The sequence below is a fragment of the Trachurus japonicus genome, chromosome 1 (genome assembly GCF_045865225.1).
Source record: "Trachurus japonicus isolate A0001 chromosome 1, Traja_1.0".
NCBI classification, from domain to species: domain Eukaryota; kingdom Metazoa; phylum Chordata; class Actinopteri; order Carangiformes; family Carangidae; genus Trachurus; species Trachurus japonicus.
In genome coordinates, this window is record NC_140907.1 from 11885320 (window position 1) to 11897631 (window position 12312).

Consider the following 12312-nt stretch of genomic DNA (forward strand, 5'->3'; position numbering starts at 1 on the left):
GCTAGTTTAGTACTGCTGATAGACAAAAATGTAAAATTATTGTCATATAAAGGTCTGAAAACAAGTATTTATATAAATTTTCTGCCAATCAACTTCTCAATTACTGTATATGTCATTTAAAAAAAATATTTGCACAAAAACGCCAACAAAATTAATACAACCAGTGATTTTACTATTTCGTCCACACTTTTTATTTACTATATGACTGTTGGCATGACAACTACACTTCTTTGTACTGAATTACATCACAATTCAACAACAGCACCACAAACTACATCCTCCAAAAGGGCCTTCAGGTGTATATCCAGGTAATACAAGCAGTTACACTCCTGACAAACCCCAGAGCAGCAACACAGATAAGTACCGACGCTTCCCGTGTGTCGTGGCTTCTCGTACCACCGACTTTGACATTATCACAACGACTTCAAGTTGAAACACCGACAACAGGTTGTTTAACTGATAGCTACGTTGAGAAAGTTAAGTTTCATTACAACAGAAGCAACTTACCCGCTCACCGTCGACGACTGTCACAGCTAGCTCAGAAACCTCGTCGGCGAAGGGTTGACTTCAGGTTACTTGCAGTTCGATTTTACTGTGATTTTTTTATTTCAACATGTGTAGAAAAAAAGGCATCGAAATCCTAGATAAATCAAACACAAGTTTACCGGGCTCTCCTTCCACCGCGCGCCTTCCTGCTGCTACGGCTCACACACTTCCGGTAGTTTGAGGTTCACGGTGAATTACTGCCACCTGTGGGTGCGGAGGGTACATACACCATGTGGGGGTAAAAACAAGTACATTCTTGAGTTTAAAAAGCGTTTTACAATCCTATCTGACTTGAGATCTCTACATTGTCCCTCGTCATGTTTCAGATATTCTTTGAGATGCGCATATTGCAGCTCATCAAATACAATTAATCTGGTTTCTGGGGTTTTAGCCCCAACCTTTCATTAGAGACCATGCAAATGTAAACATCTGTCTGGGCAGTCAGAGGTGCAACTCATTAGCAATCATCGCCGATTCAATCTTGTCCAGTATGTTGAACAGCAAAAACAAAACAACTCAGCTTTATTCTAAATGCTTTATTACTCTAACAAATTAAATAAGAACATATAATACAAGGTGTCTGAGTCTTTGATTACAATATAGCCTATTATTAACATTATTTAAATACAGTATCCAATGTCATTAACTTTTACTGCAGCATTTAATCTAATGTTCCTCAACTTTATCCCAAAACGTCTGTGGCTCTTCAAACATTTCAAGTTCAAAAGGCGTCATAAAATAGTCAGGTTATCATAACAATACTCATCAGCGAAAGACAGTCATCAGTGTGTTTACATATACACAAATAATTAGATTTTTGTAAAATAGAAAAATAAAAAAAGCACAGAATTAAGGTAATAGTCTGATGGAACCGTTTACAGTACTCTGATTTCCCCTCATGATGAATTCATAAAAGTGGTTTGTTAAATCGAACTAAATCAAATGAACCAAAACCATCAACAGTAACTCAAAAACAACGTTACGTTATCTGGTTTATGCTGACTTGATAATTTAAGTAATTTGTGACAACAAAGAGGAGATACATCAACCCGGTGCTAACAGTGTATTGTCTTGACATGTTGAATCAAATTATTTATGTTTATGTAAACACAGTGATACTTGTGATATTTAGTTAATTGTCCAATTGTAACAACTTAAGAAACAACCACTTCCCATACTTAAAATTCACAGCCCAAGGTAAAAACACTGCTCTATTCTTGCTTCTTTACGTTCATTGGCAAATTCCAAATTTGTTTAATGTACAAACAGGATTGCCTCAGATGGATTGACAACGACACCCCACTAATGAGATGCATGTACATGCATCGAACAACCTTTCCAATGTAAACAGGAGATTTAATGTGTAAAAGTTGCCCCATGTGTTGTAGTCAATGAAGCAAGGACAGAGCAATGATCTCTGAAACTGGAAACAGAGACACTGACATTTCAACAGTTTGTTTATAGTGAACTTGATCACTGCATGGAAAAATGTAAGATTGGGAATACTGTCCTATTTTTTGATTTTGTACTTTCTGTTTAATGTGTTCACATCACCAACCACTTTGATCAGGTGGCACTACGCGAATCCCCAACAGTAACACAACTCTTTGTCATCACTGTCGAGTCAAAACTGGACAAACTGAAAGTGAAATTAAAATTATTCACAATGTGATCAATCCTCAGTGATGTGGTTGAACAGCCAGGCATGTGTCATTCATTCATCCAATCCTGGCCACCTGGGGTAACGCGATAGTTTCTCCATCTTGCTCTCACACAATCCAACTTCATTTTTATAAATTCAAATGTGAGAAAAAGGGGGCGTCGCTTTCAGCCCATCATTGCCATCATCATCTTTACATTTTTCCAAAGTACCCTCTGTTGACTCAGTGTGCTTTTTGTCCTCTCTAATGTCTTTATCCTTTTAGTTGGCAGCAGTTGGCTGAGAAAACACCAAACCTGAGGATGACATGTAAGAAGCAGAAGTAAGTTAGAAGGAACACGACGATGACGAGGATGAAAAGCTGTATTTTTTTCTTGATAACAGTGGAGGGAAGTTTAACTATAAGCAAAAGTCATGAGAGCTGCCGGTTGTGAGTCATCAGCTGAGATCCGCCAGTTTCCCTTTGACTGCGTGAATGTTAATGCTTGATGGTGTTGATCATCTGTGTGTACTAACTCGTGTTCTAGTGGCTGGTAGGAAACTGTCCATGTGTGTTGATAGACTGTTGCAACTTCTCCTCTTTGGCCCTTCTGCTGTGGCAAAGCTGTTGAATAACACAAGAGCCATCAGTACACAGTGCCTCTTCTGATGTTATGTACTGCATTTCTGATAGCATTCAGACTCATACAGCGCTTCAGGCCTCTCACCGTTCTTTTTTCCATGAAGCCGGTCAGGAATTCGTCTATGTCTGTGCGCCCCTCCAAGAAGTTCTCAGCCGTTTCCTCCGACTCCTCTTCTGCCTGGTGCGCAGCAACTTTTAACCGGGCCTGTAAAGTACTAAGACTGCAACTCTAGCAGGGAACAAAAGACACTTGGTAAGAAAGAGAGCAGCAGAATTTTTCAGTTTGAAAACATGTACAAACATGTTTGGGTTGGGCACTTAAAATGTCTCAATATTTTCTTCTTTGTCTTCTTCCATTTGACAATGTAACAACATTGTGGTCATAAAAATTATTTCTCGGCTACAAATCCCAGAAACTTTAAGTCCCGAGGAGTTTTTTTTGGGTTATAATAGAGTCTCATATTAATGTGGATGAATCTACGTTACCCACTTGTTAATGGATCCATTTTCAATAAATATATTGTTTTGTCTTTATCGTTATTTTGTTATTATTATTTAGTCGTCGGCTCGTCCAGCATTTCCTACTTTAGGTTTCCTGGACGCTGCCCGGCGGGTCATGGGACTAACGCCGCCGAATCGCCGTTTATGGTCGGAACTACAACGGTAGCTGATCATCTTCAAACCTCCGACTTTCATTCTTTATTTGAAAACATTCTTGGCAAACGTTTTTGCTTTCGTCCGTCTTGCGCTGGTCCAAGAATTTCACCGTGCGCGCAGAGGTTCATGGGAAATGTAGTGTGAAAACACTTTGCTTTCCAAAACTCCTCGTTGTCCCTTTAAGCATGAAATTGAACGGGTGATCAAAAGCTTCCACCCATTAAGGTCTCTGACAGGAGTGATTAGTGTAGCTTCTTACCTCGCTGAGTTCATGCTGTCTTTGCATCTTTGTCTCAAAGGCCGACTTCATCTGTGTCAGCTGTTCATACTGTCAACACAGCAAACAGACCCCCTGATCATTAAGCTCCAAGACAGCAGCATGAATGGGTTTGTTGTGTGTGTGTGTGTGTATTTAAAAGGAGATGACATAAGGGCTCACCTTGTTGAGCATTTCTTGTCTTTTTGCTTCCAACTGTGGCTCCATCTGAAGGTTTTTCTCTATAAAAGGACAAAAAAAAAAGCACAGGTCTTTGTAACGCTCCACTCTAAGGCCTCTTTTTCATAATTTGCCTGTGAAATAGGGGAGGAGCTTACTAGCCATGTTCACTATGCTGGTGACCAGCTCCTCTTTGTCGCTGGTGACCTGCTTGAGCTGTGGCAGAGTCACAAAGAATTCCAGGAGGACATCCTCGTTTTCAGACATATCTGATAACTTGGTCAGACTGGTGTGGGACGCAGCCGGTCAGAGGAAAAGAAACCAAAGACATCAATTACAGATACAAGAGAATATTTCCCTTCTTGCAGACACACATTGTAACCTGCTTTAACAAAGTCTCAGCAATAAAATCTAAACAACGTTTTGGTATACTTTACTTCAAGTCACAGAGCTCAGGAAACGACTCAGGAATTTCAGGCATCTTGTACATGTGTCCGTTCAGTCCAGCCTAAGAGAGACACAAGTATTGTAAGCAAGTCATGTTCTTCAATTGACCTGGTTTCTAGATTTGTGGAGATCCAACTGATCAATCTTAGGAAAAGCTGCATAAGCAGATGAAACACACCCTCTTGAATCAGTATAGCTGGACTGGCCAATCTCAGTTTGTGAAGGTGTTGACATTTGAGGGATTCTGGCTGTACTATAATTTTTCTTTCATCATATTTTATTCATTTGTCTTGGTGAACCTTCGTTTTTGCAAAGAGCTAAATGTTTGACTGTGTTTCCCCCCCCCCAAAATAATGCAGCTAAGGGGTGTGTTTCATGTTAATCAAAGTTTATTTAACATGATCAACATTCACTTTATGATCCCCTCTGTGTGTGTGTATTGTGTACATTATCCATCATCAGTGTACCTGGGGGTCTACAGTGGGTACAGGCAGTGGCAGGTCAGAAATCAGTCCATATGGAGCTGGAGCACGAGGAGGACCGTGGGCACTATCCATCCCTGGGTGAGGCATGGGAGCTGGAGCAGGGCCCGGAGGTGGCGTCTGACTGGGACCCCCGTGACGAGAACTATAGTGGAAAGCTTGAGTGGGGTAAGGAGCCATGCCCGATGACTTGTACATACTGCTGCAATACAAGGGGGGAGAAAACACGAATCAGAATCAGCCTTTATTGTCACCTATACAGAAGTACAGTGAAATTACAGCACTCAACCCGTCCGTACATATACAGAATAAGACAGACATAACAGGATGACTGGGCGATAAGAGGGGGGAGGAAAAGAGGAGAAACAAGAGGAGGGGAGGAGAAAAAAAGCAGCTCCCAGACTATGCTCCTGTGGGGGGGTACAGTTTGAAAAAAAAACCTCAGCAACATAGGCACATCGGCAGCCAACCGAAGCCATCATCGGCGCAACCCGCGGACCCCGCTTGTCGCACTGGGGGGTGAAAGCGGCGAAGGCGTGGGATGGGGGGTGAGGGGGGTGTGTGTTGCATGTGTGTGCGTGTGTGTACATAAGCCTGGAGAGTCGCTTCGTCTAGCCTCACAATCAGTGCCTCAGTTCGCAGGGTGTCATCGCGATAACACAGCAGGTTGCCATGGAGGCGTCCTTGATCGGGTCCCAGACAGAGTCAACAATCAACAGGTGTCCGTGAAGGAAGGGAGGGAGGAATAGGAATACAGAGCGTCTCACTGCAGCGATCTCCTAGGGGAGTTGTTCCAGCAGCGGCCTTGGCCGAGGCCGGTGCCCCGAGGGACCGAAATGCAGATTAGATTATGATTGTTTGGGTTAGGGCGAGTGCTCGCATTCCAATAGACTCGACTTACTGTGTTTGTCCATTCTGGTCTCCAAATCGATCCATTCGCCTTTGCAAAGCCGAAAGCTTCTCCAAGATGTTCTGCATGTTGCGGTTTATAGCCACAGTCTGAACGCTAACAGCTCTGTCCACCCAATCAATCATGTCGGGCAGCTTCACGGGGCTTTGGACTGCTGTCACCGTCTTCTGAATTTTTCGATACACCAGGGCAATGCCTAATCCAATCAGCAGATAACCTATTATCATGGTACTGAATATGTAGATATCCTCGATGTCCTCAACGGAAAGAATCGCCAGGCACACGACCCTCCACTTCTCTGACGAGTCCATCATGTAACCAGCGACAAACGTTCCATCAGGGCAGACAGGTTCCCCCGAACCCGAGCTTCTCGTCGAGAAAATTCTGTCAATTGCGTTGAGAGACCAGTTGACCAATTCCATGATTTAAATTTGGAGAGCAATGCGGAGAGAGGCTCCCAAAGTTTGAGACAAGACAGGACGAGATGTGAGAAGCAAAGCAGGGAAGATAAGGGAGAGGAGAGAGAGAGATGCATCCGCCTTCGTTGAGAGCAGGAAGAAAATTGTTATTTTGATTTCTGGCCAAAACACTTTGATAAGACCCAAGTTCCCTCAACACATAGACAAGAGTTTTCTGTTCTAAGGGAACGTAGTGAGACACAAGTGTCTGATTTACTCCATGAATGTAAGATTAAACTCACTATGGGAAGCCACCAGGACCGGAGGACATCAAGGCAGGAGGACTTTTCCAGAACTCGTCCAACAGACTCTGTATGACCTTACCCAGATCTGAGTGCATCCCAAACTGCAACATACACAACAACACAAACTTGATACTTGGAAGGAAGTGAGGATATCATAATCGACAAATATAAGGCAAGAACAGGGACAGGAGATGAGAAACAATCAGGAAAAAGCAACTGAATTCTAAACAGCTGAACAACACCACATTTGCATGCACACTACACCAGGCTGTTCAGAGAAGTCATGGGAAGGCATTTACTTGATTAAAGTCAAATCCAGCAAACAGACCCCCCTCTTACACACCAGCTCTGCTGTGACTGACGTTTTGAAGTATGACTTTTCCTAATTATAGTAAACAACACATACCTTCTGTTTCTTATAAAGATTATCCTCAACATTTTATTTCTTGAGGGTGCATTCAGAGAACAGGCCCTGTGCTTGGAAAAAACTGTTTTTCTTCACCGTAGCTGTGGAAACCACCTTATCTTTCTATTTTCAGTTTCAGTTCTAGTCAGATGGGATTTAATTTGTTATACAATTATGATTATTATCCCTCATTCTAACTGAGCCCCTGTAACAGGAATAATGTCAATTTGCTGTGTTGTGTTTTTAGTTTCAGTTCATACTATACACAAATAAAGGCGTGAAAACCATGTTCATAAGTTGAGGTTATAGATGAGAATGGTGTAAATGCACAAGTGAAGCTTTGTTACTGAGTGACAACAAAATGTCAAAATTGTGCCAGCTCACCTCCACAATTTTTCAAATTATAACACAACACAACATTTATATGACTACTATTGACTTTGTATAACACATCAGACATAATCTGTTTCAGTGCACACATTAGTACACACCATGACTGGCCAACAAAAAAGCAGACAGTGATTAAAAAAAAAACAAAAAAAAAAAAAAACACAACAACCTGGAAGCTACTTGGCAAACAAAAAAAATGGAAACCACCAACTTAACCAAACCAATAACAATTAAAAACGTAAGACCACTACTTACATTAGTGATGAGGGGACTAGTGATCATGGTGCCATTATTGCTGTCAACTAAATGGTGACCAACAGGAGGGTAGACACTAACCACTGGCTTCTCCTGAGGGAACTGAGGAGGTAGCAGACTGAAAGAAAGAGAAGATCAATACTGTAATAATATGTATTGTCCCTATAACACAGCCCTAGACCTAATAAGACTCAAATTGGATGCCTTCACATCACTGTGAGAGAACTGGTAAAGGTCTTCACCAACAGACTTTGGATAGTTCATGCTGTGGGGACAACATCCAAAATGACATACTGTAGAAGTTGCTGACTGACTTTGTTTACTTTTCTTGCCCTTCTTCTCAAATGCTTTTGTGAGACTATTGTGTGACTATTTTAATCTAGCGCTTCAGATTTTTTTTTATCAACAGAACATAGGGTTCACATCCTCTTGTTGTGAGCTGTTGATGAAGCATACTTAAATTCTTGTTTTTTTCACAAAAACACAAGTTATAAATAAAGAAAACATTTGTGACTTTTGTGTTCTGTGGTTTATTATTATTATTTATTTATTTTTTACCACAGTGGGAATTCCAACCAGTCAATGGTTGATGTACAGAGTGACTGTGTGAGAGGTACCTTCTGCTTTCGGTACTCACACAGTGGCTGTGTGCAAAGATGTACTCACATGTTGACACTAATGGTGGAGTTGTTGACTGTGAAAGGTATTCTATACTCCACATCCTTCTGAATCTCTGCAAGGCTGTTGAGGAAGAGAAACACAGGACAGCTGAGACATGCCATGCTGAATTTGTAGTCATAGTTAGCTCAAATCACAAAACTTTTTTGATTTCCATTAACCAGCGTCTCCCATGTTCAATGTGACCAACTGACACCCTTCTCCTATTACTGTATGCTGTAAGTGTAATGCTGTACTATTTACTATGTTTGCCGCTGAAAACAGTTTGTCAACTCCACAGGAACTCAGCATCAGATTTCTAAACATCTTTGAAGATATGCTGCATATCGAAAAGCCATGGCCTTACACCCTGTCCTATACAGTCTATGAAGAGACTGATACTCTTTTCTTTTATGCACTCCCTCCTTCACACCAATGCCATGCCATGATCAGCATTTCTCACAGCACATCAGCCATGTGGTCTCTGCTTCCACTGGTAACAAACAGTACCATCACAAATAAGTGTGCAAACCCATCATATTCAGCATACAGCACATCAGCAGGGTGATGACTGTGATTTAAGGCAACCAACTAACTAACACGAGATATATAGCAGCCGTCTTGTCCCTGTGTATGTCTCAGTATACTGATAAAAACAAAGAAGTTACTAGATGACAGAGCTGCTTCGTAAACAAAGGCTAATACTTTAATCCCCGCGTCAATGAGCAGGCTCCTTATGAACTACATGCGTGACAAGTTGAGTGATCACTGAACATGACCGGCCTGCTCATAGCTTGTGTCATAAACCCTAAATATAGAAACTGGTAATGTCACTTGACTTGATTAGCTTGTCAGCTAGCACTGCGCCCTAGGAAACCACGTCTAGCTCGTTAGCAATGAGGAGGGGTTAGCAACCACAAGCAGCCCTGTTATTGACTCGATTACTTCACATTTGTAGAGAAAAGCAGGTGTAAATGTAACACAGCCCGAGGTTGTGGTGGGCTATTTGTTAGCCTAACCTGGCGTGTTTCTTCTGACTTCACTGTGAGCCAGGTGGCTAGCTACAGTGTGCTAAGTAAACATCAGCTGTGCATGTAAACCGAGTGAGTCAACATGATCCTCCTATTAACGCCGGTTGAGTTTCCGGGGAAGCATTGTGTTCACATTATCCTAACATAAGGATATACAATATCGTGTATAATGTTGACAAGCTAACGAGCAGCAGCAGCAGCAGCAGCAGCTTCTGGTTCCTGGTGAGCGGTCACAGTACCTGGGATGAGCCGCTTTGAGCGACTCGATCTGCCGCTGTCTTTGTTGCTGTAGGCTGTTCAGAGGAGGGAGAGGTCCGGAGCCTTTGGACAGGGGGAAAAGCCAGTTCATCCTCTCCTGGCGACCAACCACACACTGGACTGGGTGACAGACAGAGGCTACGAGCCGACGACAGACGCAGACGAAGTGGAGGAGAAAGTGAGCATGAGGAGCGCCCGGCCGGGGGTTTGTGGTGCTGCTAACCGCTGTTAGCCGACTGACGACGCGGGTTGTTGTCCACACGAGGCTTCACTCTGTAGTTACGTTACAAAGTCAGATAGCATATCCGCATGTGTCGGAAAAAACTACTATTTCGTTTTATCCCCACAGCTCTCTGTGTAATTTCAACACTGTCACTAGCGAAAACGAAGAGAGAGATAATTGCTGTTCAAGGAAGACAACAACCTTGCGGCTAACAGCTTGATCAACTTATTTACGTATTACGTCAAACAGCGACTCGACGTCAGGCGCAACTTCCTGTTTACGAGCCTGATGAAAATTTAAATGATAGAAAGGGGATTTATTTTTGGTTGACTTAATGATTGAAATGTTTTTTTTAGGACTGCTTCTGAACAAAATGAACATTAAAACTTAAAATAAAATTTAAAAGTTTTGACTTGAATTTGTGTATGTAAACCCTAACTTTATTGACTTGTCTCACTTGAGGCATCACTATGAGGTTTATTTATTAATTCATTTATTATATCACCTTTAAATATTTTTTCCTTCCTTATTTTTATTCTTTCTTGTTAATTTTTCAACAAAGGCCAAATAACAATAATGTAATGTATAATATCAAATGGATTACACGATGCAGTTGAAAGTATGCCTCAGCTGTGGAGATTCAACATTCAGCGATCAAATTTAGATGTTACATCGAAATTTTGGTGTATTTATGAAACAGAAAAAGGACTGAATCCAACACGACCCATAACCCTGCAAAAATTGAGGACCTAACAGCACAAGTTGAGGGAACATGTTGATAATCACAGTGGTGTAATAAGACAACTTCCTCTCAACCGAAGAAAAACACAAATTATTGTCAACCGGTTAATATCTTTACATGCCCACACCTTGCCGGGATGAGGTGTGATTAATTGAGTGAAAACACCTGTGGGAAGGGGCTTTATATACAATTCACAGACAAACACAGGTGTAATTAATCAAACTGATGGCTGGTTTCTATTTCACTGCTTTAGTTTCAGGTGTTTTATTGTATTGTTAGCACTATCTCACCCACCTGCTTTAACACTTGAAAAATACACTCACAGAATTCTTTTGTCTTTAGTCTTGGATCTGTTCTTTTTCCCCTACAAATTACAGAACCACTCTGATCATATTCCCTCCCTCAAAGCTCCACAAGGAAGCAATGAACGGTCATCAATGACAGAGAACATATGAAGTGAATCATTATTCTCTATCCGCTTCGCGCTCAGAAGGGAATATCACAACTCTTCATCGTGGTTAGCGAGACCAAACACTTTAGAAACACATTTCTCAAGTCAGAAACTATAGAAATGATCCCTGAAAGTATAGTCTTAGTTTGGAGGAGGGTGAGAACAGCACTTCAGTCACAGGACAACCTTTCTCAGTCATGGTTTGACAAGCTCCTCCAGTTGCTGCGCCTGGTCCAGTCACAGGGGTTTATGTAAATAGTACAGCTCAGCACAGCCAATCACTGTATGATAGTTTATTAGAAATAAAGGTGTTTTTACATTATATTTGGTTGGGCACTATTCACCGCAGGACACATTTTCTATGATAGTATTTTTTTAATTAACTAATAACTCTTTTCTTACATTTTAAATTAAATTAATTTCTAGGTAATTATTTTGTAAATAAAATATGATACTGACAATTATCCATTGTACTTCTACAGTGACAATGACTAGATGAAAACCTCATGTATTTACAGCAAAGAAATCTTTTCACTTTACTTCTTTTACATATAAGTGTGACCACTCTGATCATATTCCCTCCCTCAAAGCTCCACGAGGAAGCAATGAACGGTCATCAATGACAGAGAACATATGAAGTGAATCATTATTCTCTATCCGCTTCGCGCTCAGAAGGGAATATCACGACTCTTCATCGTGGTTAGCGAGACCAAACACTTTAGAAACACATTTCTCAAGTCAGAAACTATAGAAATGATCCCTGAAAGTATAATCTTAGTTTGGAGGAAGGTGAGAACAGCACATCAGTCACAGGACAACCTTTCTCAGTCATGGTTCAGAGGTTGAGAAGCCAATCATTACTTGCCTCTGACTGTACAGCTGTAATACACAGAGCACACAGACAGGGGGGGAGCCATATCAAGTGGACAAATAAGGATAAATGTTTGTGTAAAATGTCAAAAGATGGTAAAGTTCCACTAAGTTGCTGTCACACATCGTTGAGCACCATGGATGTATGTAAAAATGATCCATTGTTTCATTTTTCAACTCATATGGTTTGTTTTCACAGTGTGTTTTCACTCTGGTCCAAACAGTAGATGAGTGTCATGTTTCCATGACGACTGACCGGAAGAAGACGAGTGATACGTCATGTTTACATGAGTCCAGATTGTTAAAAAAAATGTCTGAGAAGTAACGCTAAACTTTTACAAGACACCGAGGCAGTTATTTTTAGTTTTAAGTGCAAACACTTTTTTGTGATCAGGTGAAACATCATTTCAAGCTTGTGCCTTTTTGTAATAGCTGGTGTGTAAATATGTAGAATAAATATGATAACACATGTTTATGATAATATTTTCACATTTCCAGTCAACTTTTAACATTGATCTGATGCAAGGCCTTATGGAATAAATCACCTTCTAAATTCTACTGCTCCA

The 12312-nt window shown here is 41.1% G+C and overlaps 1 protein-coding gene and 2 non-coding genes across 4 annotated transcripts; all 3 read right to left on the minus strand.

Moving 5' to 3' along the window:
* Positions 1–2628: 2628 nt before the first annotated feature.
* Positions 2629–9921, minus strand: vps37a (VPS37A subunit of ESCRT-I). Of its 2 annotated transcripts, none has more exons than XM_085772969.1 (11): positions 9442–9921; positions 8181–8255; positions 7515–7632; positions 6461–6564; positions 4836–5049; positions 4359–4429; positions 4080–4207; positions 3925–3983; positions 3745–3813; positions 2914–3057; positions 2629–2810 (listed from the first exon to the last, which is right to left on the minus strand). In XM_085772969.1, the coding sequence occupies exons 1-11, from the start codon at positions 9549–9551 to the stop codon at positions 2730–2732; spliced, it is 1173 nt and encodes a 390-aa protein (XP_085629095.1). In that variant the 5' UTR covers positions 9552–9921; the 3' UTR covers positions 2629–2729. The 2 variants fall into 2 exon arrangements, with proteins under 2 accessions (XP_085629095.1, XP_085629091.1); XM_085772965.1 differs by having other exon boundaries at positions 4836–5052.
* An 882-nt stretch (positions 9922–10803) lies between these two features.
* Positions 10804–11019, minus strand: LOC146991441 (small nucleolar RNA U3). Its single transcript, XR_015037247.1, has one exon. It is a non-coding gene; the product is annotated as a small nucleolar RNA U3 (small nucleolar RNA).
* A 417-nt stretch (positions 11020–11436) lies between these two features.
* LOC146991442 (small nucleolar RNA U3) lies at positions 11437–11652 on the minus strand. The gene has a single exon (XR_015037262.1). It is a non-coding gene; the product is annotated as a small nucleolar RNA U3 (small nucleolar RNA).
* Between the last annotated feature and the right edge of the window lie 660 nt (positions 11653–12312).

Bases quoted from the DNA above. Each gene is read 5' to 3' on its own strand.
- vps37a (XM_085772965.1), bottom strand. From the start codon at position 9,551: ATGAACTGGCTTTTCCCCCTGTCCAAAGGCTCCGGACCTCTCCCTCCT. The intron at 6,565-7,514 runs GTAAGTAGTGGT...TGTATGTTGCAG, and splicing joins CTAGTCCCCTCATCACTAAT to TTTGGGATGCACTCAGATCT. The intron at 4,430-4,835 runs GTACACTGATGA...TGTCTCTCTTAG, and splicing joins TACCCACTGTAGACCCCCAG to GCTGGACTGAACGGACACAT.